This window comes from Python bivittatus, unplaced genomic scaffold (genome assembly GCF_059951505.1).
Source record: "Python bivittatus isolate LINGU-HERP-01145 unplaced genomic scaffold, Pbiv_v1 ctg000070_np1212, whole genome shotgun sequence".
Taxonomy (NCBI): domain Eukaryota; kingdom Metazoa; phylum Chordata; class Lepidosauria; order Squamata; family Pythonidae; genus Python; species Python bivittatus.
The window spans coordinates 24,924,210-24,947,133 of record NW_028277034.1 but is presented as its reverse complement, the minus strand read 5'-3'; the positions used below and the strand labels follow the sequence as shown (position 1 = coordinate 24,947,133).

Genomic DNA, 22,924 nt, shown 5'->3' with positions numbered 1-22,924 from the left:
GATCAGGGTATAAAGTTGCAATGTTTTCATATTTTCTGCTTTGAAGTCTTCTAGATCCATGGAATCTAAGACTTAGACAGTTCTACATATTTCAACTCATAATCACCATGGTCATATAAAAACTAAAGGTTAGTTGGGGTTAGCATCAAAGGGGGAAAACTGCAAGAGGTATCACCTATGTGCCTCCTACAGACTCTCTTTTCAAGTACTATTTTCTCCCAGTTGGATTTGTTTCAGATGCTGATTTCTGGCTAAAAGAAAACTGAAGTTGGGGGAAGGGGCAACTGCAGGAGTTAAGCCACAAAGGCCAGGGGGGAGGGGATTCCCATTCATCTCTTCTGCCCTTAAACCTGGAGTTTCAATACATCTCATGTTTCTACTTGACTGCACCAGATATGGGTTTAAATAAATGATCTGACACCATGTCTCATTTAGCCTCACTGGAACTTACTTCCGAGAAAGCATGTGTGCAATAAGGTTGTCAGCACAAGAGGTCAGAGACAGCTAAGAAAATTCTATCATAAGCAAATTGTAATTCCGATATTGAAAAGCAAAACCATAATAGATTATAACACTAACAAAAGACGACTCTCAATGGCTGAAGCAATGTGTTACTGAAGCATGGTTGCCAAACACAGCAAACATGGAGTGTATGAAACAAGAGTTATATGGTCCACAAAGTGGGAAATGAGAAAGCATATTAGCTTGCTAAGAATGGGAATGATGAGTGAATGTTTCGTGGAATTAGTATGATGATGATCAGAGGAATATTTTGGACAGATTGCAAATGTTTCCCCATTCCAATTTTTTTAAAAATAACTAGCTTAGCATTGACAAACCTACAACTCCATGAGAGTAATATGAAACTGGATATTAAAGACTAGGCTGGAAGAGAAAAAGCTCCAAATAATTCCTCAATAAAACTGTGTACAATTTACTGTTCCCTAACTTCACAATTTTTCTTTTGGTATATCAAAATGGAAATATTCAAGAATGACGTTTTCACCAAACAAACCCAACTTTGTGAATATAATATTCAATTATGTACCTCGCATGTGCATTATCAAGAGCTTATACAAGGATGACAAGCTTTTGTTTTTATGGAGAGGGCTAGATTCTCAGAGCCTCCACATTAAAGATATATACCTAGAGCTAAAATCAAAAGGGGGGGGGGAGCCAGAACTGACTACAAGCTATATCTCCTCTTGTGCTACTTCCTTCACTGTAACTCTTTCTGCTCCAGAAAAACCTCTCCTTCTACTACCACTATGAGCATTTTGATTTTGATAAAATTAACACCTAAATGAATTGGAACTATTAGTTTCCAAGGATAAACTAAGGAGAAGAGGCTGCAATCTAGATCAAACTGCCAAATGCCAGAAATCCTGCCCTTATAGCAACCTCTCTCAGAACTGCAAAAGAATAAAAACATATCTGAAGTTTTCCATAATTTACTTTTTTCTCTCTGTGAGTTCCCAATGTTTCTCTGTAAGTAACACAAAAAGGCAAAAATAGCCTTAAAGAAATGTGCCATTGGGCTCCTTTCAGCTCTTGTAAAAGCTAGGACAGTATAGTGGTTAACTTTCTGCACCATGAGTGGGGAGGCACACCCTCAGCCATGGAAGCTCTCTCTCTTAGGTCAACCTACCTTTCTGTTGGGATGACAGACTGGAGGATGGAATGTCATGTATGCTGCATTGAACCACTGGAGGAAAGACAGGATATAAATCTAACAATGAGTCATATGAGCACAAGTCCTTCTGAAGACCTTCAAAGCAAATGTGCAGTTTCTGCAATTGAAATACTTTTAGCCCAATGCTAAAAGGAATGGCAATACGGAGTAACTATTTGATTAACTTTATTCTGAATATAGTAATATAAATTTTATTTTACTCTGGTTCAGTTTCAAAAAGTATGTCTATTAATTCTGCTAATTCAAAATGCTAATTAGTTTATATTGGTTTATAATAGCTAGGGAGATATGGACTGTTTATCAATCAAGAGGAGGACAAACATCATTCTTCTCCTTTTCCTGAAATCACATGCAAACTGGATTTAAAAATAGTACAGAATAGTTCACAATATTTCTGGCATCTTCCTACTTTCCCTTAAGAAGATTTGCTACCTGCTGCAAAAAAATATTCTCAAATACCAACCTAAGCCAATGGTCCCAATTTGAAAGCCTTGAGCGTTCTCAGAACCTCTTCAAAAGTTGCCACCAGATTCTAATTTTAATTTGACATACTGTAAAGGGGAAATCTTAAACATATGAGGAGTAATCATTCTTACTTTTAAGAATTCATATTCCAGCATGGTTATTGAAAAACCAGTTATGGCCCCCTTGACATGCAAAAAAATCAGTCCTCCTCTAAGTCACAATTTCTGATTTAGCACGTGAAGCTCAGCCCCGGCCAGAGCTGTAAAAGTGCATCTTTAAACAAGGAAAATTATTAAGTGTGTTTGTGTAGAAAAAAGTTATCTAGATTTGCTGCTCCTAATTAGAGAACAAGCAAATGCAATCAATAGTGACTGAATTTCTAATGAAAAGTATTAAAACTAAAGTATCAATATTTTAATCAAAATGGATATTACACCAGCTACTTTAAGATTTCTGGTGGAGAAAGCTACTCCAGAGGGCACATTCAAGCAACTAATCTCTTTATTATGGTAATGAGATTCGGCAGAGCCGTATACGTCCCACTTTCCGAAATGGGTAACACCCTATCGTTTCGCTAGTGAGGCAGTGAGTTTAAAGGGGAAAGGGAATGGGTGGAATGAGATGTGTTTCCGTGAAATCACTGGACCGCTACGTAGTGCTGCAAGTCCAAACCCCATTAGGGAGCTAGGTGCGGAAACAGCTTGAGGACACAACCCCAACCCTACTACGGAACAAAAGCTTTCACTCGTGCACCTCCTTTTCTGATTGGCCTAAAACAACGCCAGCACACAAAATCTCGAGATTTCCTGCGAACGGATTAGGTGCCTCCCTGTACTCTTCGCCGTTCTCCGACTCCCCTCCCCCGCCCTCCCGGGCGGCTGCGAGCCCTTCTCTTCCTGCCTTTCTCCGCAGACTACGCGCACGCCAGATCGAGTGCAAAGAAAGAGCGCACGCCACACGAGCGTGCCGTTGAGTGCGCTAGCCGGCCTGTCTCACCCCTTATTTCCAGGGCCGGATAACTCCCTGCCGCTCTCTATCAAGGGGGCTGCCTCGTTCTTTCTCATCTCGCGCCCACACGCAAAGCTTAGTGGACTGCATTTTCTCCACCCGGGCCTAGAGAGAGAAGCTGGGAGAACCGCGCGCGGTGGAAGAACGCAATTTCGGGAGCGTTAAGTTCTTCTCCAAGCGGACGCTTTCCAAATTAGTTAGGACTACAGCTCCCATCATTAAAGACATGCCCGACGGACTGAGGAGTATAACGGCTGCAGCCCAGTCTACGTGAGACGCCCCGGCGAAGGCTTATGCACCAGTCCCGAGCAGACAAAGCGGCAGGATTCTTGGGAGGCGTGGAGCGCGCGACGGACCCGCCCGTAGCCTGCCTTTCGCGCGACGGCGGGAGGGAAAGAGGCGGGGCCCCACGAACAAGAAAGGCGCGCGCGCAGTGCGAAGGCGACTGTTCAGTCAACAAATTGTTCCTTTCCCGTCGTGGGAGGAGCCGGCCGCCGCCTCGAGCAAGGCAAGGACATTAGTTCCTTTCTCTCGCCACCCGCCCATTGCCTCTTTTGTCGCCACAACACCCATCAAGTTCTCGGGCTGCCGCTGCGGCTAACCCCCTCGCCAGTCCACGCCTTCCACCCCCCTTAAAAGCGAGGGGGGGAGGCGTGCCGGCTTTGTCAGGCAGACGCCAGCTGGTGGGGTGGCCTTCGGAGGGGCGGACGCACGGGGGCGGGGGATATTTTAACTCTCCCGGCAGCTACCGATTCTCGTACCAGCCGTAGGAAGAGGGAAGCAAACGAACCATGAATCCGCCGCTGCTCCTTTCCTTTACAAATAAGCACGTGCTTTATGTGGCCTTGCGCAAGAGGAGGTCCAAGCCTTCGAGTGACTTGGCCAGTCGGTCATTTGTAGCGCAAGCCTACGGCGACATACTCGCGAGTAAGTTGATGAAGATTCTCTGTCATCCAGGTGGAATTATCTGGAGGTTGAGTCATGGCAACTGGCCTTTTCTTTTGGATTGATACGTTTCGCTGCTTGCTGAAGAAGCTCCTTGGACAAGCAGCGAAACGTATCAAACCAAAAGAAAAGTCCAGTTGCCATGACTCGCGAGTAAGCATGTTCCATTAGTTACTTTCGAGTTAAGTGCGTTTCTGTTTGCATGCTTGAAAGACTAGGACCGAAGACAATATGTTTTAATAATTTTGGTGACTAGGACGTAGGAGAAGACTTAACGCTGCAATCCTTCCTCACTCAGTAATGCACATTTAAAAGACTAAGTAAACAAACCTGGAAGTACGGTTGCCAACTCAACAAATACCCTCCCTTAACCAAACTAGTGCCTGCGCCCTGGTAAGACGTCTCCAGTGTACACAATCTCTGTGCATTCAAGGCGTAAGATTCAAAGTCCCTCGACGATGCTATCTTTACTCAATTCCACAAATGGAAAACGGGCATTGACAAGAACAGATCTGTAACACAGCCAGCCTCCGATTCGCCCTCCGCCGCTAGAACCTATCGGACAGGAAGTTGGTTAATACCGCTAACCTTGCGCACGTCTACTCAGAATTAAGCCCCGCGGTGTTCACCGAGATTTACTCCAAAGCAAGCATGTACAGAAGTGCAATCTTAGATGTGGGGGCGAGGGCGAAAGGCTAACCGATTTAGCCAGAGCAGCTAGCAGGAAACGATTCATCTTGAAAGATCTTCAATAAAAGCTTAAACAGGGCGCACTTTGTTTTCACACAAGCTCGCAGTCTGCCCTTTATAAGGAGCGCGTTCTGGCAGCAAGTCTCTTAGGAAGCGCCACTTGCTACTCGGAGTCATTACGCCACCAACAGATGAGTTCCCACCCCTTTGCTGTTCTCTTCCGAGCCTTTCAAAAGACCAAGGAAACTTTCGTGCTTTGTTTTGTTTTTTAATCCAGCCGAGGTGGCTGATGAGTGGTTGATGCTACGTTAAAGAGGCTTGATTGGGCTGCTTCACCACCCACACTCTCACGCGCTGCCGGCGGAGGAAGAGCCTGCCCAACTTTTCTTCCGAGAGCTGTCACTCCCGCTCAGCACAGCCAGCCCACAAGTTCTCCCTCCGCTGGATTTAAAGAGGCAGCGAGTCTCTTTTTTTTTCCCCCGTTCTTCCAGACACGTACCCACGCTCGCCTTTGCACAGGCGCGCGTCTTTTTCTTGCGTTCTCCGGCTCCACTCAACCGCTTTAGGTCGTCCGAAGACGCCCTGAACCCTCCCAAGCTCTGACCCCGGACGCGGCTCTTTTCCAAAATACGAATCACCAAGCGCCCGTCTGTATATTGTCCGGCAGCCTCCGTAAGGAACAAGGGGCTGGGAAGGAGCGCTACTTGTATCCTACAATACAACAATAAATTCTACAGTATTTCAGAAGCCTGTCAGGAGTTGGCAGAAAAGGAGCGCGGTTGGCTGCCTCGGCCACCCCCGCCAGGCAGAGCTTTCAGCTCTTCTTCAAATGGTCCGTTTTGCTTCCTGGATTCCCTTATTAGTTATAGGACCAAAGTTTCCTCTCTCCGCCCATTCCCCGGTTTCAGCCAAGCATCCCTCGCTCGCTCCCCTCCCAAACTCCTACATCCGTTCAGGCGAGAAGCGAGAGCTCCAACTGAGAGAGCGCCTGCCCACAAGTGCTCCGCAGCCGCCCCCAGCCCCCTTGCCCGCCCCCTTACCATGATCAGTGTGTGATTCCTCTGCTCGGCTGTAGCAGGCTCGGCATCTTGTTGCTGTTTGCTCGAATGCTGTTGCTTGCTGCCGCCGCCGCCGCTGGAGCTCGATTTCTTGGCCCTTTGCTCCAGGGTCCTCTGGTAAAGGCTCACCGTGTCCCTTCGCTCCAGCTCCAGCTGTTCGGCCTGGGCTTGCTGGTACCTGTTCTCGCAGCTGACGTGATGTCTCCGGCAGCCCTCTATGCGCTGCCTGAGCCTTTCCACCACGGTGCTGTGCTTGGGAATGCCGCCGCTCCCGTTAGTCCCGCCGCCGCCGCTATGAGTAGCGTTGTTACCGGGAGGAGGGCCGTGGGGAGCGCTGTTCACGCCGATCCCGGCCCCGCCGAGGCTGCTGCTCAGGTTATTGTTAAGACAAATGCTGCTGCCGTTCGCGGCGGCAGCGGGGGTTGGAAAATCCCCCATCCCCTTCCCCGTGCACACTATTTTGGAAGAACTTTTTTCCCTCTCCTTTTACACGCGGGCGCCACACAGCAGGCAGTAACACCGAGGGGGGGGGGGTCCTCCTGTTGGGATACTCTTTAATGGACCATGGAGACGGAAACAGACCCCAGCAAAAATGTTTGGGGGGTTGTAAACAACGAAGCAAAACCTCCCCCCTTCTTGTCGATCCTCTCTGATGGGGGGAAGGAAGGGAGGGAGGGAGGGGTAAGAAAAACGCCAAAAGGAAAGCAGAAAGCCCAAACCCTGGAGGTGGTGCTGTAAGGTTATCACCAGACACAATCAACAAACAGAAGGTATCCGAACACAGCCAACAGCAGCCGCCGCCACCGCCGCTCGGCTGCAAACTCCAAGGAGAAGAGCTCAGAGCTGCTCCCCTTTTAAATAATCCATCCTTTCCGAAAGAAATTCCGGACCGAAAAGCTTCTTGGTCTCCCCCATATATTAAAACAGAAAGCAACAGAGGGGGAAAGACGTCCCCACAAGCGTATATATAATCTTTCCACACTCGCACTTCTACACGTTCACAAAATACCTAGGACGGGCACACACTGGTCAAGGAACACACATGTACAACCCACAACACATTCACACCTCACACCATCAGAAGACAGGCAACGCCGCTTTCTTAATTGTGTTTTCTTTCCGGGGGGGGGAGAAGAGGGAGGGAAAAAAAGTTTGGGTGTTTATGCCGCACCGTGTTCTCAAAGTACTTTGGCTGCTCAGTTGTATTTTTCAACAGGAACCTAAAAAAACAAATCCTCCGGCTGGGGGAAATCAACACGTGAACAATCCGGGGCGATCTGCAAAAGTAGCTCGCTGAAGGACTGGCAGAACGTCCGCGGAGCTGCTACACGCAGAGAGACCGGCTCGGGCTCTCCTCTGCCCGCTGCTTCTCCTCTGCCACCATCACAATGATCAAGTGCGTTACTCTTCCACCTCCTCCGCCTCCTCCTCCATGCCAGCGGAGTGATACCAGGACAAGAGCGCTCAATAAACAGATCCGCAGCCGCTCCAGCTTCTCCAGGCCGTGAGGCAGTCCCGGGGACAAGGTGCAAAATCCGGCCCGGACCTTTAGCCAGCAGGAACGGACACGACGATCCCCACCTAATTCCCCCTCCGGCGCCTACTCACGCTACTTGTTACCTTGGGCGGAAAATCAGGTCTGCCAGGACGGAACAAGAAAGGATCCGAAGGGAAGCTGGCGAGGCAGTCAACTTTTGACCTGGTCGCGTGTGATGTGTGTGTGTGTGTGTGTGTGTGTGTGTGTAATATGCGTGCTTGTTTGTGTCCGGTTTCCTTATGGAGCTTCAGTGCAAGCCGAAGCTCTGTATCATGTTAGCCTAAATTCTTGCGTATTACATTGTCAGAATCTGTGCATGGCTCCGCCAAAAGGGAGCAGCCTCTTCGCCTGCCTTGTCTGATAACCTTTTCCACATGGAAAAGTAAAGAAAAGACGGAGCGGAGGAAAAAAAAGAGGCTGGCTTTAAAATGAACCCTGATAAGCCTCCCTTCTCCCCCCACCCCATTTGAAAATACCCGTTGTGAAATGACTTGTGCAAGCAATCCTTTACTCCCTCACTTGGGAGTAAATACTAATGTGTTTTCAGCCAAACTTATTTTCAAGTTGGTTTAAAGGTAATCTGTTTCTTAACTTCAATATATGTCCATTGTAGGGTATTTTCTGTTGACATTCTGTTATGTTGTTAATTCAATAGACTCAACTCTTATTTGTTTCATCTTCACACTGTCTTTAAAAAAAAAAAAGATTAGGGTGCCAAATGCTGCCCCCACTTTTTTCTTTACAAGAACCCTGAAGAGGTTCAACAGAGACCAAAAAAAGATCACTTATATGTCCTGTACTGTCTTTACCATTTGTAACAAGGAAAAGCAGATTAGTGATGCAAGGAACCTACAAACAAAATCAGGACAAAAAGAAAAACATATGCGTCTCACCACCACCCCTTACTGCTATTATGTATAGTATTAGAGGGTGCCCCACTATTCATTAGTTGAGACAGTAATTAAAATCTGTTAAGAGTAAACATTTATTTACTAACTACTATATAGCCATAAAAAGTCCCAAAGACAAGTTAACCTTTTCTACCCATATTTATTGCTTACTTAAATTCCTGCAAAATAAGAATTCAAATATGAACTGGTGAGTAGCAACCTGAAGCAGTTCTGAACTTTCTATTTTTAAAAAGAAAGGTAAATGTTTATTGCATGAACATTGCATTTTTTCCCACAGGACTGCTAACAAGTGATGAATTGTATACATATTTATCCTATTTTGTATATAGGTGTAGTGAATACTAACATTGCCTTCAAATAAAAGTTTCAGCCCAAATAAAGGTTTCAACGGGATTAAGGCTGTAATTCTATACTTGGGAGAATTTCTTGTCCCATTTCTTATGGGACTTATGAGTATACATGCTTACATTTCAGTGATACATTCATTTAAGTCAGTGTTTCTCAAACTTGAGAATCAGTAAATAAACATTTGGAAAATGTTGGAACCATTCAAACACATACTGAACACCCTACCTGTTTTCATCTTTAAGAGCATGGGAGTTCACTTTTTTCGGTGAATAAGGATTATGGTATCATTTGTGTATGCTCTCCATCCCAAAAGACCTTTTAAAAGTAAATTTGGTATAAAAAAATCAATCCAAAATTAAGTATTTATTTGCCACTTGAATGTATCTGTGCCATAACTTGCTGATCAAGAATGTCTTCAACAGAAATCTCTTTGTAGTGGCAGCTAGGAACAAGTGGATTTCCAGCCCACTGAAATCATGCTTTTAGATATTCATTGATGTATTTCCTAGTTCCATTTTTGGGGGTATGTTGCTTGTGCAAGATTACAGTTCCACTTAGCACAACACATGCAGACTCATAATAACTGCATTTGAGATGTTTGCTTTTGTCAGTTTTCTGAATGTTATTATTTTATTACATTTATATGCTGCCACGGGAGTCTTGTCAGCTTTACAGGAATACAAAGAATATTAAGATATCCACGGTCCAGTTAAAATCATACAAACCTGAAACATGCAAATCACAAAATCCAAAAAACAGGGTCTCAAATGCCTTCTGGAAGAGCTCCATCTTCAGCTGTTTTCATAAGTCAACCAAAGTCTGGGCTAACCTACATTCTGATGGAAGGCCTTTCTACTGCTACAGAAAAGCAGTGCTTCTGTGCCTCAATTCCCCACATCTCCCTAAGTGGGGAATCACCTGCTGCTAGTCCCAGCACGCAAGAAGGTAACTTGATGCCAATCCATAAAGGGCTTTATAGGTTAACACCAGCACTTTAAATTGCAGCTGGAAGCCAAGAGCCTGTAGAACAGGCATAATGTGCTACCTCATGTAAGTGCCAGATAATGCTTAGGCCACTATGCTTTGGAACAACAAAAGTTTCTGAGTGGTCTCTAGAGGCAGTCCCATGTAGAGTGGGTTGCAGTAATCTAGGTGAGTAGTGACAAGGGCACGGTCACTGTAGTTAGTCACATTGCTAGTTGTCAGTTTCAAATATTTACCCTGCCATTGTAGGAGAGCTGGTTGCCCAGCAGCCATCTATTTCCTTCCTCTTTCTGCCCTCATGTGTCCTTTCAAATTACATTGGCAAATCAGAATCTGTTTGGAGTTGCTCAGTTCATTTAGCAGTATATAAAATGCTTATGATTGGGAGCCATTTTTCAATATGTTTTCTTTATTTCACATTATTCTGAACTTGTGAGATATCCAGATGGGGTGTGGAAAGAAGGACAGACAGACAAGCCTACAGAAGCCCAGGTGGAGTCTTGGGACTATGCAGTAATATCAACTCACTCCTTTCATGCTAAAGTGCCCTGACTCGTGGATGTTTTCCTCTGGACTGGTAACATGTAGAAGGTGGCTGCCACAGTGCTAGAGAAAAAAACAGTCAAGTTGGCTAGAGCATCTAGCACATCCATAAATCAAGACAATACAGTTTGACAGGGATACAACAGAATCAGGGATTGGTATTGTAGGTAACCAATTTTATTATACAACTAGCAATTTTATTATAACATTTTTGTGCTGAGAGGAGGGATTGATGGCACATGTACTCAACAGCTGAGAAATTGCTGATATTTCTGTCTTGTATGTAAAAGATAAAACCTTCATAAACCTTGGTGATGTCATGGACACATCCATGTAGTTTTCATGATAGCAATGCAGAAGTGGTCTGATTTCCTCCAGAATGTGTTTTCAGGTTGCCAGTCTAGTGTGCATCCCGGGTATTCCATGGTGGTCTCTCATATACGTAGAGTCGCTACATGAGATGGGCAGCTATACAAATGTGATAAATAAATAAAAATAAATAAATATACAGTAAGCTCTTAACACCCTCTCTTTTCTTTGAGATCAGTTAAGGTTGGCTAGATGCTATCAGCTAGCTAAGCATTTTGTGTATAGTTGATTCCATTTTGGCATTATAAAAGTTGATCTTTGGTGAATATAAATTATTATTAGTTTATAACAGTCTTCCCCTACATGGCACATTCCAGATAAGTTAGGACTGCAACCTCAGAATTCCCAGCCAGCTTGAGAAAGTTCTGGTATATATGATTCTAAAATTAAGGATTCAGCAAAATATTAGCTACATTTAATTTTCTTTTTACAAACAATATTTCCTAAATGACTATTTGGAGGTATAATACACTATTTAAAATAAATTTTAGCTTTGAAGCTCCTTCTACAAGATTAGTCAACCCTACTATACATTGTCAGTATGCTACCAGGGCGGACTGATGGTATATAGCAACAATATGAAAGCAAATACCAGTAGAAATTGTAAAGATCAGGCACTCTGGAATATGGTCTCTAGGCGATGATTAATAACACTTTGTAACCATGTTCAATTCAAGACTTTACTCCTTTGTGGCTTCCTTCTTTTTTGTTGCTTGTGAACTCATACGGTCCCTTTTGTCAGGCATGGAAGTACTAGGGAATGGGGTTTTGCCTAATCTAAGATTCTAGTTTTATGTTTTGTTTGTTTTTCTGAAAAGATCTATATAACTGCTCCAGTCTACATCCCCCTCTATAATTCAAGAATATTCAGAAATGACGTCAAAGCAAATGTTTTTATTGCACTTCTAATTGAATGACATTAATAATATTTTTGAACAAAATTACAGCTAAGTAGGCCAGAGAGCAGGTGTGAATGGGTTTCACTTGGCCTTTCAGTAATATTTTGTGCACTTAATATTTTATTTCACGTACAAGATCTGATCAGAATATGACCCATTAAGCTCTATATTTTCATATTCTGTTTAGAGAGAAATAGAGATGCAGGAATCATTAAACAAGTTAAAATCAAATGGTTGTTTTTTCTGACATATGAATGCAGGATTCCTGCATTGAAAAAACATTATTCAAAGGGGTGAGAGGCTAATGAGCATTAAATAAATGTATGGAACTGCTTTTTACTATAGATTAGGAGACAGCTTATTTGACCAAACTTGCTGCATTAAATTCTCTGTTGCCCAATTGCCAAAGTTCACCAAGGAGAAGTCAAGATCATAATGCACACAAATATGAAAACAGAACACAAATTAAAATCTAAGACTGGGGAACAAACCTTTAGTGGCCAAAGGTCACAGGGACACAGCAATCAGGCAAAATGGGCAGGACTGTGTCATGGATTCAGCTAGTGCTGTTTCTTGGAGCTGAAGTTAAATAAATAGAAGAGTCAATTTTTCTAACACTCTTGTTATCAAGTGTAGATCTTACAGCTTTCATATAAATCCACTTCAAAATGGCAAGGAATTGAGTACTAATTTTCAGCAACTGTAATCAGAATGATTCTGGAACACATGTGACTATGGAGCTTCACGTTGCCTGCCCCAATTAAAAACAAACTAGTGAAAAACCACAGAATGAAACCAAAACAACAAAGGACAACAGTTGGCAAGCAACTAGCACCACACTGATGTACTACAATACCAAGGACAACAAAAATCCTTTACCAAATGCCCAAAGCATTACAAAGTAGGCATCAGTGAGCCTTTTAAGGCAGGTTATACGGGGAGGCTTCAGAGTCCCAAATATAAACAAGGAGCTGCAAGCAAGCCACAGGTGATCCACCCTGCTTTAGGTGTGTATGTGGGAAACTAAACTTTGGACCTTTTACTTGTTCAGTAATAGAGTGAATGCTTTTTGACAACAGCTCCTCCCCAAACTTCTCAAATATGATCCTGGGATCATGGGGGGTGGGGGGACAGAAAATCTGTTGTTTTCATGAGCTGAATACCAACATTATCTAGCAGTGTCATCTGTCTGCAAATTATGTAATTGGGCTGCTCTACAATTAGTGGAAGGCCCAACTCAGCAGCAATTAAGGCTTCTTTGGATAAACGTATGACATTCCCAGTAACCATGGAAGAAGGAGGTTAATGGGGAATGGCACTAAAATGGATTGAACAACTAGTTTCATCCATCAGGCAACAATAACAAAACTGGGCCATGACTATCTTTCCGGCTAGGTCTGTCGGTAGATTGCCTGAAACCAATCAGATGCCCACACAAAACTCCATTTTGAAGGAGGAAGCAGAGATGGAACTATCATTGACAGCATGAGCTTCAGAACTCAGTGATGGAACGTGTGTTTTGTATCAGGAGCATAGAACTTTTCTCAGATGGAAGAGCACATTCCAAAATGATCAGGGCAAGGATAATCAGGTGTGTGGGACAAAGCAAAAAGTATATTTGATTATATATAACACAGTTAATGAGAGTACTGTCTATGCATTTACTAATGTTCTTCTTCTACCACATTAAGAGTTATACTTTAGTGATAAACCTTGGAGGGAATTGGGACTGCTCATGGCTGACCTGATTCGCTGTACTGAGGAGGGAAATTCTCATCCCCACACAGGAGCAACACAAAACTACACATCTCCCAGTCATATGGAATGTGGTCTTTGTTATAACCTCCCAGATGATGCTGTCACTTCCTTTCTTTAAAAAATTATTTGTGTGAAAAAAAATTAAGATCTTTGGCAGCCTGATCAGGATCAGCACTACTACAGATGGAGTGATTTTGCTCCTTTTTTACCATCCCATGTGGCTTTGCAGGCAAAAAGTAAAATTAACAGAGAAATGAAGATCCTAGAAATGACCAATTTGTCTTGATGCCAGCAGGAGGTAGAGAGAATTAATCCTCTGTTAACTTCTTATCCCTGATTGCATGGTACAGCTAACTACAGGAAGTCAGTACCAAACAATTTACTACCAAACAATCCCATGTGTAGGAAGTAGCAGGGATAGAACTGTAGTTTAGAATATTTAAAGGGCAACATGTTTGTCCCTCCCAATTCTTACAACTTAATCCACAGAATTAAAAGACAAAGGTCAGCCAACACTAGGCCTACCACATCAAATTTTGCTTAGCAAAATTTTAAAAATTGCTTAGGCAATTATTTTGTTTTAATGAAATAAATCTTTCAAGTTGACATGTGTTTTCTTTGACAACAGTATGGAAGTGGTTTGCTGCTGCCTTCTACAATGTTATTTTGACTTCACAGTCTACCTCATAGCCCTGGTAGTTTCTGTTGATTTCCCATCCAGGCACAAACCAGGTCTGAGGCTGCTTGGCTTTTAAAAATCAGCCAAAGTAGGCTAGCTCCTACCATCTACCTGGGCCTAATAACTTTATTTGGCCAATTTAAAAGTCCTAATGGTATGAAAACTATTCATTGGCAAAATAATCAACAAAAGTGGCTGATGCTAAAACCTTTAGGAAATTTATTTAGTTGTAGTTTTAAAATTAAATGTAGGAGGAAGTTGAAGAGATTAAATTTAAGTTCTGCATGGTGTTCTTACGATTTCAAGATACAGTGAGGCTTCTCTCTAGGACTGCTGGGTTGAAGAAACAAATAAGGATTGATGCCATTTGTGCACGTATATAAAAACTGAAAATTCATCCTAGTGCTGGAATAGCAGAAAAATGCTATTTCTCAGCAATTGTGGCATGATCATATAGGCAGAGAATCAACATACTACTGCTGGCAATTCTAAACCTGATAGGTTCAGGTATAAGAAAATATTTTATTTATTTATTTTATTCAAATTTATTAGCCACCCAACTCCAATGGACTCTGGGTGGTGTACAAAACCAAACATCCATTGAAACAATAAAACATCAAACCACACAGGGAGCCCAGACTAAAATGATCTTATAAACAACACAAATCAAACAAAACAGGGGCCCCAGAAATACAATAATACAGTAATATAATGCTCATAAAGATTTAATGACTCATATATTTACAATAGATGCTGAACAACAACAAAAACCAGAGGGATAGCTGTACTGTTTCTTGAGAAAAAAAATCCAAAAAATGCATGTTTGGGTTATTCTTTATTAGCATTGATCAGAAGAGCATAAAGTTTTCCAGAATTGTTTCATGAGACAAGCCTTTTTTGTGCCAATTTATTTGGTTCTTATGAAGGTTTGCTCAACTGAAAGTTTGTTAAAGTAAAAAATAAGATTGAAAACAAAATTAAATATTCGTAATGCATTGATGAGAAATGGCATGATCATCTTTTTAATATATCCTATAACCCCATGGAATTTCATAGCGAGGAATTATATACTTCATTTCTACTCTTTCTCATGGCTCTATCTCTTATGCTGCCCATCCCCAGATTTTAAAATTCCTGTCTCTTTGTCCCTCCAATATCACTGTCATCAAAACATCTCAATCCTGGAAATATCTGGAACCCCCCCCCCTTCTTCTGCAAAACTAGGACTTGAGTTGGGAAGGACCTGAGCTGCAACTCCAACAAAGTTTCCATGTCCATCAGTCAAGCTGCTAGTTTCTGATTTTCTGGCCCATAATGTATGCCAAAAGCTAGGACATTAGGAAATGTTTGTGCATTTTAAAATACTCATTTTGCACAAGAAAGATTATTTGGCATATGCATAAGCATAGGTTGATCTTCTCTGATCCTGTGACCTCTAATATGTTAGGACTGCAACTCCCAGAATTCGCAGGGCATGGCTGATGGTTGCACTGGCTAGGATTGTTGGGAGTTGCAGTTCCAATGCCTAGAGGGTCCCAGATAAAGGAAAACATTAAATGTGATGAAGTTGCTAATGCTAACAAATGGAAGGCAATGATACCAAAGTAAAAAACAACAACACTCATCACTAGTTGTGGTGAGCAATAGCCTTTTAAAGGCTCTATTCAGTAGTTGCAATGTTGAAACATCAGAGAGCACTATGCCCACACAGGAGAAAGATATATGATGTAAAAATAGCCACGCAAGTTCTTAGTGTGATTGTCATGACAGAAATCTGCCTGATTAAGAAGGCTGTTTAATGCTGAAATATGCAGGAAACTCAGTGGAGGAAAGATATTCAGAATAAGACCACCAAAAAGCATCAGTATGCTGACAGCACGTGCAGCCTAAATGTCTTTCAGTGACAGCTTCTGAAGGGTGGAGTTAAAAACCCTAATCAGCATTTAATCATTTTTATGTGTTAATTTTTTAGTTTTTCACTGTCAAAAAGGTAAAATGATCCAAATCTAAAATAAATTAATGTACAGCTAGTGCTGAATGGTATAACCTGCCATTCATTAACCATCTTAAAACCCTTTTTGGAATATTATCATACTGCATTCAAAACCTGGTAGCACAACAGTGAGCCCTTAATTAAGGAGTAGAACATTTTTCTTTAAGGGGGCATCATATTGGCCCCTGCTGAACTCTTAGGTGCTACATACTTCAATAGGTTTAGTGTGTCAAGCAGGACACACCCATCCATTCACACATACTGTTTCACACACAGAGAGAACCATTTTCCTGGCACAGATTGCTGGGAAAGAGGCTTGTGAGTAGAAAGAAGCTCTAAGTTGCCTTTTCCCAGGATCAATAGTAGTGGGAAAATAGCAATCTTCAAGGTTGTTGAAGGAGGCAATTACTTCAGTGGGATTGCAAGGGAGGTGGTAGTAGTGGCTAATTTTGTCCCATCCCTTGCAATAATCCTAACAACTCTGTACGGAGGAAGAGATTACGTGGGATCGATTCTATCGACGTGCCCTCTTTCCAAGCCCAGTCATGCTCTCAGCAGTCCCTCCAAATGTTTTTTAAACTCAGTCAGCAGAAGGATTGTGCTGAGGAAGAAGGTGCTATCTTCCCCAGCAAAACATCTGGCAAGGCAATATGGGGAGGAGAATTCAGGAAACAGCAGCATTAGCATGGGCATCCGCAGGCTGCTAAGGGCCTTGTGCAGACCAGGATAATGAATGCACGTGTCTTAATGGAAAGTTGGTGTAACCTAGAAACAATGAGTACTGATAAATTGTTACCCTGAGCATAACTCTTATCAGGGAGTTATAGGTTGTCCTCATTTAGCGACCGTTTGCAGTTACGACAGTGATGAAAAAGTAACTTTATGACCAATCCTTGTATTTAGGACTTTCACTGGTCTGTAAAGAAAGGAAAGCTGAAGTAAGGTCATAAGCATAGTCATAGTTACTTAATGACTGAGTTGCCAGTCCCAACTGTGGTCAGTAAACAAGGACTACTTGTAGTCCTATTGAACATTATGGAGCCTCTTCTGAAAAATATAAACAAGAGTGCAGGGCAAATGGTTCTGGGAAAGACAACGTTCTTAATTAGTCTTAATCTCTAAAATAAAATAATGGCCACCCTAACCAAATTACAATAAGTATTTGTCAAGTGCAAACACCGATACTGTAATATGTACATACTGTCTTATTGTCCTAATCCAGTTACATTTAGTTGTGAGTTTCAGCTTTGTGAGAGGTGGCAAACCCTTCAGGCTATATCAGTTCGAGAGGAGGGACATATGAAGAAGTGCTGTCCCCTTTTCAAAATATAAATACAAGCATTCTGGTCTTCTCCATGAATCATGTGATTTTGTTTTGGTTCTAGAAAGAAAAATTTACTAACCTCCCCCCCCATCTGCAAGTTGGTGATCTTTATCCCCATCACAGCAGGAACAGAGGTGCTGCTCAAAATGAACCACTACAAACAGATCCAGACCCCGCAGCAGTCTCTCACAGGTGTCTTTGCTCAATTTTTAACAACAAAGGAAGTTGTTGCACTCCCCTCTCCTTCCTCTCGAGAAACCAAGATACTGGTGCAACCACAGGTTTATTCTGTAGTAGAACTTAGATTTCCTTTAAAAAAAAAAGGCATGGAGAAGGAAGAGCTGGGGGAGAATAAATGTTATTAAGTCTCCCCCTCCGCCTCTTTCTGGTAGTGTCACTGAACAGAATACAAAAGAATGGAGATTATTCTCAAGTCTTGTTGGAGACATACCCACCTCTTCCTTGATTGATTCTCCTCCCCATCCCAGTTTATGAGTCATCCTGGTGTTTAGCAGATGGCTTTATACCATCTTTTTTGTATAGGATAAAACAGAATTCTGAATAGTTTAGCCCAGGTGCCTAAAACTTCCTGAAAAACACACTGTGAAATCGTAACAGCTAAAATAAGATTTTTAGTGGGAAAATCAACAAAACAAATAAGAGTTGATTTTAAACATTAATTGAAATAACTGAAGCTGGGAAGAAAACTCTTCATGTACAGCAAGTTGGCAATTGTTTTTGGCCCAGCCCTAATTTATAAAATTAATTTATTTTAAGGCCTCCATAAGCTGTAGGGGTATGCCTAATGACATCATGATGTCATTACGATGGGGCTAAACTTTAGTAAAACAATTTGTAAAATACTGTACCAATGAATTTCAACAGTGCAAACTGTCAGAGGATTCTCTAGGAATCACAAACTGATGAGTTGTGGGTTGCCCGTTCTTGCTATATTGCAGCATCAAATTTCTGGGATTTATTTTAAAAATAGACATATTTCTGCATTGTAAATGTACATTGTAATATATACGTGTATGATTAAATAAAATGTTGGCACATGTTGAAAAAAGTTTCCTAATACAAATGGCACTTCTTATCTTCAATTTTAAGAAGTTCTGTGATCTTCTGCCAGTTCTTAACCATGCTTACAGGGGATGAGGGGAACTGTTGCCAAACATATCTGGAGGCACCAAGTGCATGCAGTGAAGTGAGATCTTTGTCAGCAAATAGTATCCACATATGTTTGGTCAAATTCTTCTTGTTCTATTGATAAGCCTTTCTACCATGGCTACCAGACAATTAGGTATGTGTCCCAGTGTGTATCACTAAGTGAATCAGCTGTACAATTAACAGCATGCTCTGAGATTCATATGCTGCCAGGCAGTTGCAAAGACCTATGGCTAAGCCAGTTTCAGTCCACATTGTACAGAAGAGAATAGCCCTATACTTCTTGCTTAGGTGAGAAGCTGCCATAATTAACAGGCTTATGGCTCTAGCACTGGATGACACAGCATCTCTGTTCTGCTGGAAGGGTAACATGACACCTGAAATTCACTGTCTAGCAGTACCACAGAGACAAAGAAAAAGAAAAAAAAATCACATGGAGAAAAAAAATGAGAAGTTTGTCTCCTGAGAAATACTCTGTGGAAGTCTTTGGCCAATATAACTGAACTGATAAGGATTATTTCCATGACCACTGACATCTATTTTACCGATTCCTTTCGGTCAGGAACTGTAGTGTTAAAGACCTGACACATGTCATTTATCACTATTAGCAGTAATATTTACATGGGCTCTCAAAGTATCTTATTCTCCCCATAGACTTGCAGACTGCCTTATTAGTGTGGAACAGTCATCCCGTCCAGAGATGATTACTTGCCTTTCAGCCAAATTAATATATCATATTTACTATGTGTGCACAGACCTCACAACTATTTTCTGAGATGGAAGTACAAAATCATGTAACTAATTTAAGCAATGGTTAAATAGAAAAGAAAAAAAATGCTAGCATTCTTTTTTTCCACCCCAAGGACCAGTAATACACTAAAACACCTTCCCTCAGAATAAAGCAATTTGGTTTCTGATTGTCCAATACATTATCTGACTATGCTCCACTGAATAAATCAGAAAGTTTCAGCAGAATGTACTGAATAAAGTTCATTGAAAAAAGTAAAGTTTCCCACTAGTTGAACTTTGATGATTTATTTGACATTTCCATGTATATTTATTTGCAAGAATACAGAAATAGTTTAACACTGCCTCTTCCTGGAACTTTTTTTTAAATTCCCCAGTTTAGCCTACAACTCTGAGACTTCCAGATAGTCTCCCATCCAAGTAATAAACAGGCCCGACCTTACTTATCTTTCTGTGAGCAACCAAGGTCTAAGTGCTACCATTCCTAATACTCCTAATCCTAGTGCTATGGAGTTGCTGCAACCAAACAGTTAAGAGACAGCGCTGAGGACCCAGACAATAATAATACTCATCTAATTTAGATAGTCATAATAAGGAATAGAAAAAAATAGTGTGACATGTCTGAGTGCTCAAATACCTGTCTAACTAGCAAAGATTATGGGGGGGGGGGGGGGCGGGGGAATTAGATTGAAGTTGAACTAAAATATTCACCCAGGATTCACAAGCTTAGGTTCTAAAACCAACCCAGTTGATTCATCTATCGTTGCCATTTTCTCCTATTGATATCTGATCTCATGACCCTTCATCCCCCATAGGACTATTGCCACCAACTATCCTGTGGGAAGGATCCCTGAAGAGAGAGGAGGAAGGCAAGGAACACCCATTTGAGAAATCTCCTCTATCTCCTATACCTTCCACACACAGAACTATTACTACCAACAATTACCATACTATATATGGGCTGCAAAAATCAGGACAATCACTAGATGGCAACAAAATAAAACAGGGGGAAAAGGCTCTTTTAGTGGCCATCCAAACTACAGTCAAAATTTACCAATATATACCTCAAGTGCCCGGTGTAGGGCTGGCTTTAGGCTAAGGCTGAGTAGGCACTGGCCTAGAGTGCCAAAGCTTAGGGGGTACCAATGCTGCCCCTCCTTCCAAATAATTCTAAAATGCAAATCTTCACAGGCAAGTTGGGCACCATCAGTCAATATGTCCTAGGAGCACTATGTACGCTTGAGCTGGCCCTGGCCCTGGCCCTGTGGAAGAAAACTTAAAATATTCTTGAGTTAATTTTTTATTTTTTTTCCTTTTAAAAAAATTGTTTTATTGTATCATTACAAAACATAAGTAGAATATTATATTATTTGGATACAGTGGTATTTATACAGTATTAACTAGAGATGATTAATGCTCCAATGTTTAGATAACTTAAACCTTTAAAATAATAATAATAATAATTGTTATTGTTATTGTTGTTGTTGTTACTATTATTATTATTCTGGCTGCACAAGACCAAGCCTTCAAATACAAAGCCAGAATTGAGAAGATAGCAACAGACAGCAAATGCTGCCTCTGCAAAGAAGCTGAAGAAACAGTGGACCACCTAGTTAGCTGCTGCAAGAAAATCACAGACTGACTACAAACAACGGCATGACAGAGTAGCAACAACGGTGCACTGGGATATCTGCAAGAAATACCATTTGCCTGCAAGCAAGAACTGGTGGGACCACAAAACAAAGTAATAGCAAATCAAGAAGCTAAAGTGCTCTGGGACTTTAGAATTCAGACAGACAAGCACTTGCCACACAACACCCCAGACTTAACAATTGTTAAAAAATACAAAAAAGTCTGGATAATGGACATTGCAATACCTGGAGTCAGCAGAATAGAAAAGAAAGAACTGGAGAACATCACAAAATACAAAGACCTGCAAATAGAAATAGAACAACTGTGGCAAAAGAAAGCAAAGATAGTACCAATAATAATAGGCGCCTTGGGTGCAATCTGAAAACATCTGGAGCATCACTTGAACACCATCAGCATTGACAAAATCACCATCAGTCAATTGCCAATGGCAGCTTTACTTGGAACAGCTTACATCATGTGACATTACCTTTAATACCATCAAACAACATCTGCCTATCCCAGGTCCTTGGGAAGGACTCGATAGATGGATAAAAAGGCCAAATCCAGTCTAAACATCTGGCTGACTGTGTGACCAACTATAATATATTAAACTTGTATGCCACCTGAGTCTCAACAACTCTGGTGACTAAGATAAAGAAGTATACATCAACATTAACTATGATTTCTAAATGTCAATGTTGATAAGCATATAGTTGTTTAAATTTTACGTCAAAGCTAAATGTGGCATTAATAAACAATTGTAAAATACATCAAACTATCTGTTATACAATAAAGGTTTCTGTCTTAAGCTTAATACTTAATACTAAGGTCTCCACTGTGTTGTTACTTATTATTGTTTGTACAATATATTATGCAGCATGGCAAATATAAACACTTACAGTATGGCTTTTAAGGGGCCTAAATACTTATAAACATTGCAAATTGGTAGAGGCACAAAAAAGGGGAAGTTAGTAACCAAATAGTTTTTTTTTTTTTACTTTTACTTTTTATTGTTATTTTGTTTGCCTCTTTTTTCTTTTTTTCTGGAATAACATTTATACTATTTTACTTTACAATTGTTTATATGGATAGCAAGCCGCTTTGGGAGGTTTTTTATCCTGAAAGATGAGATGCTGTATAAATAATTGCAAAATGATTAAATGACTAGGTATAAATAATAAATATAATATAAATTATGGTAAAATTATTAATTGGCTAGGTATGCATATTAATATGATACTGTTTCAGGAGCAGCATGTTATCAAGTATGCTGATAATCCAAAAATTCCTAAGGGAAAAAAGAACTATTTTTCATTCTTTGTTCTAAAATAGTACTAGCTTTTTTGCTCATTTAAAAAATGTAGGAAAAAAAAGGAAAAGTTTGGTACTACTGTAGAACAATATAAGTCTAACATACTTGCAGCTTCTCCTGGTTGGAGAAGACTCATCTAGATTTACACTCCTGGATTTTTTTAAGTCCCTGAAAGTCAAGATGTTCATTTAAGTTTCTTCCTCTCACTACATCCTATCCTACTGTAATTTTTTTCTCTGTTGTTTTTTGTCACTAACATCATGAATCCTTTTAATAAAGTATTGGCCCTTCTAATACTCTCAAATAATGAACAATACTTTGGATGAGACCCCTCCCCCTTGTGTGACAACTGTCCTCCGGCACCAATCTAATGAAGATTCTGTCTTCAGTGGTATGAAAGGACATGAATTTCTAGGAACAGGGTTTCCACTTAATTGGGACATGGAGCAATTGAATGTCTTGATTCCCAGGTTATCCGATAGAGGTCTATACCGGGGCCAGATAGTTGGCTTGAAGCTGAGGTTAAGATAAGCAGTGCATCCATGCTTCCCATCACTCAGGCAATGGCCATGTAAGGGGATTATAAAGCATGTGGAAATATAATCCTTCTTCACTGCTTCCAAGGGTCAGTATTCCTGCAACAGATTCTCTTAGGGGGTTGCTGAGTGTCAACCCTTCAGTAATAGTTTTGCCACAGAAGCAATTGTGCAGAAAAGCATAATTTCATTAAGTATTCACCTGCAACTGGTTAGTCCTGTGTAGGCACAGGTTTATGAATATATTTAAGTCTTAGATATGTAAGAGAAAGGTAAGCAACTGTTGAGAAAGGTAGTGTGTCATCCCTGAATAACAACAACAAAAG

At 41.2% G+C, this 22,924-nt stretch overlaps 1 protein-coding gene and 1 long non-coding RNA gene across 3 annotated transcripts in view; both read right to left on the bottom strand.

Annotated features, from left to right (window-relative positions):
- MAML3 (mastermind like transcriptional coactivator 3) overlaps window positions 1–7,093 on the bottom strand; it is a 301,849-nt gene extending 294,756 nt beyond the window's left edge. Inside the window, exon 1 of the mRNA XM_088132833.1 lies at window positions 5,842–7,093. Coding sequence (XP_087988959.1) covers window positions 5,842–6,297 — 456 coding nt within the window. The 5' untranslated portion in view covers window positions 6,298–7,093. The remainder of the gene's footprint in view (window positions 1–5,841) is intronic.
- A 3,473-nt stretch (window positions 7,094–10,566) lies between these two features.
- The window catches only part of LOC103055995 (uncharacterized), a 59,524-nt gene continuing 47,166 nt past the window's right edge, over window positions 10,567–22,924 (bottom strand). For both annotated transcript variants that reach the window (XR_015794540.1, XR_015794541.1), the window contains 2 exons: window positions 11,942–12,029; window positions 10,567–10,650 (listed from right to left, as the gene is read on the bottom strand). This is a non-coding gene — a long non-coding RNA (uncharacterized LOC103055995). The remainder of the gene's footprint in view (window positions 10,651–11,941; window positions 12,030–22,924) is intronic.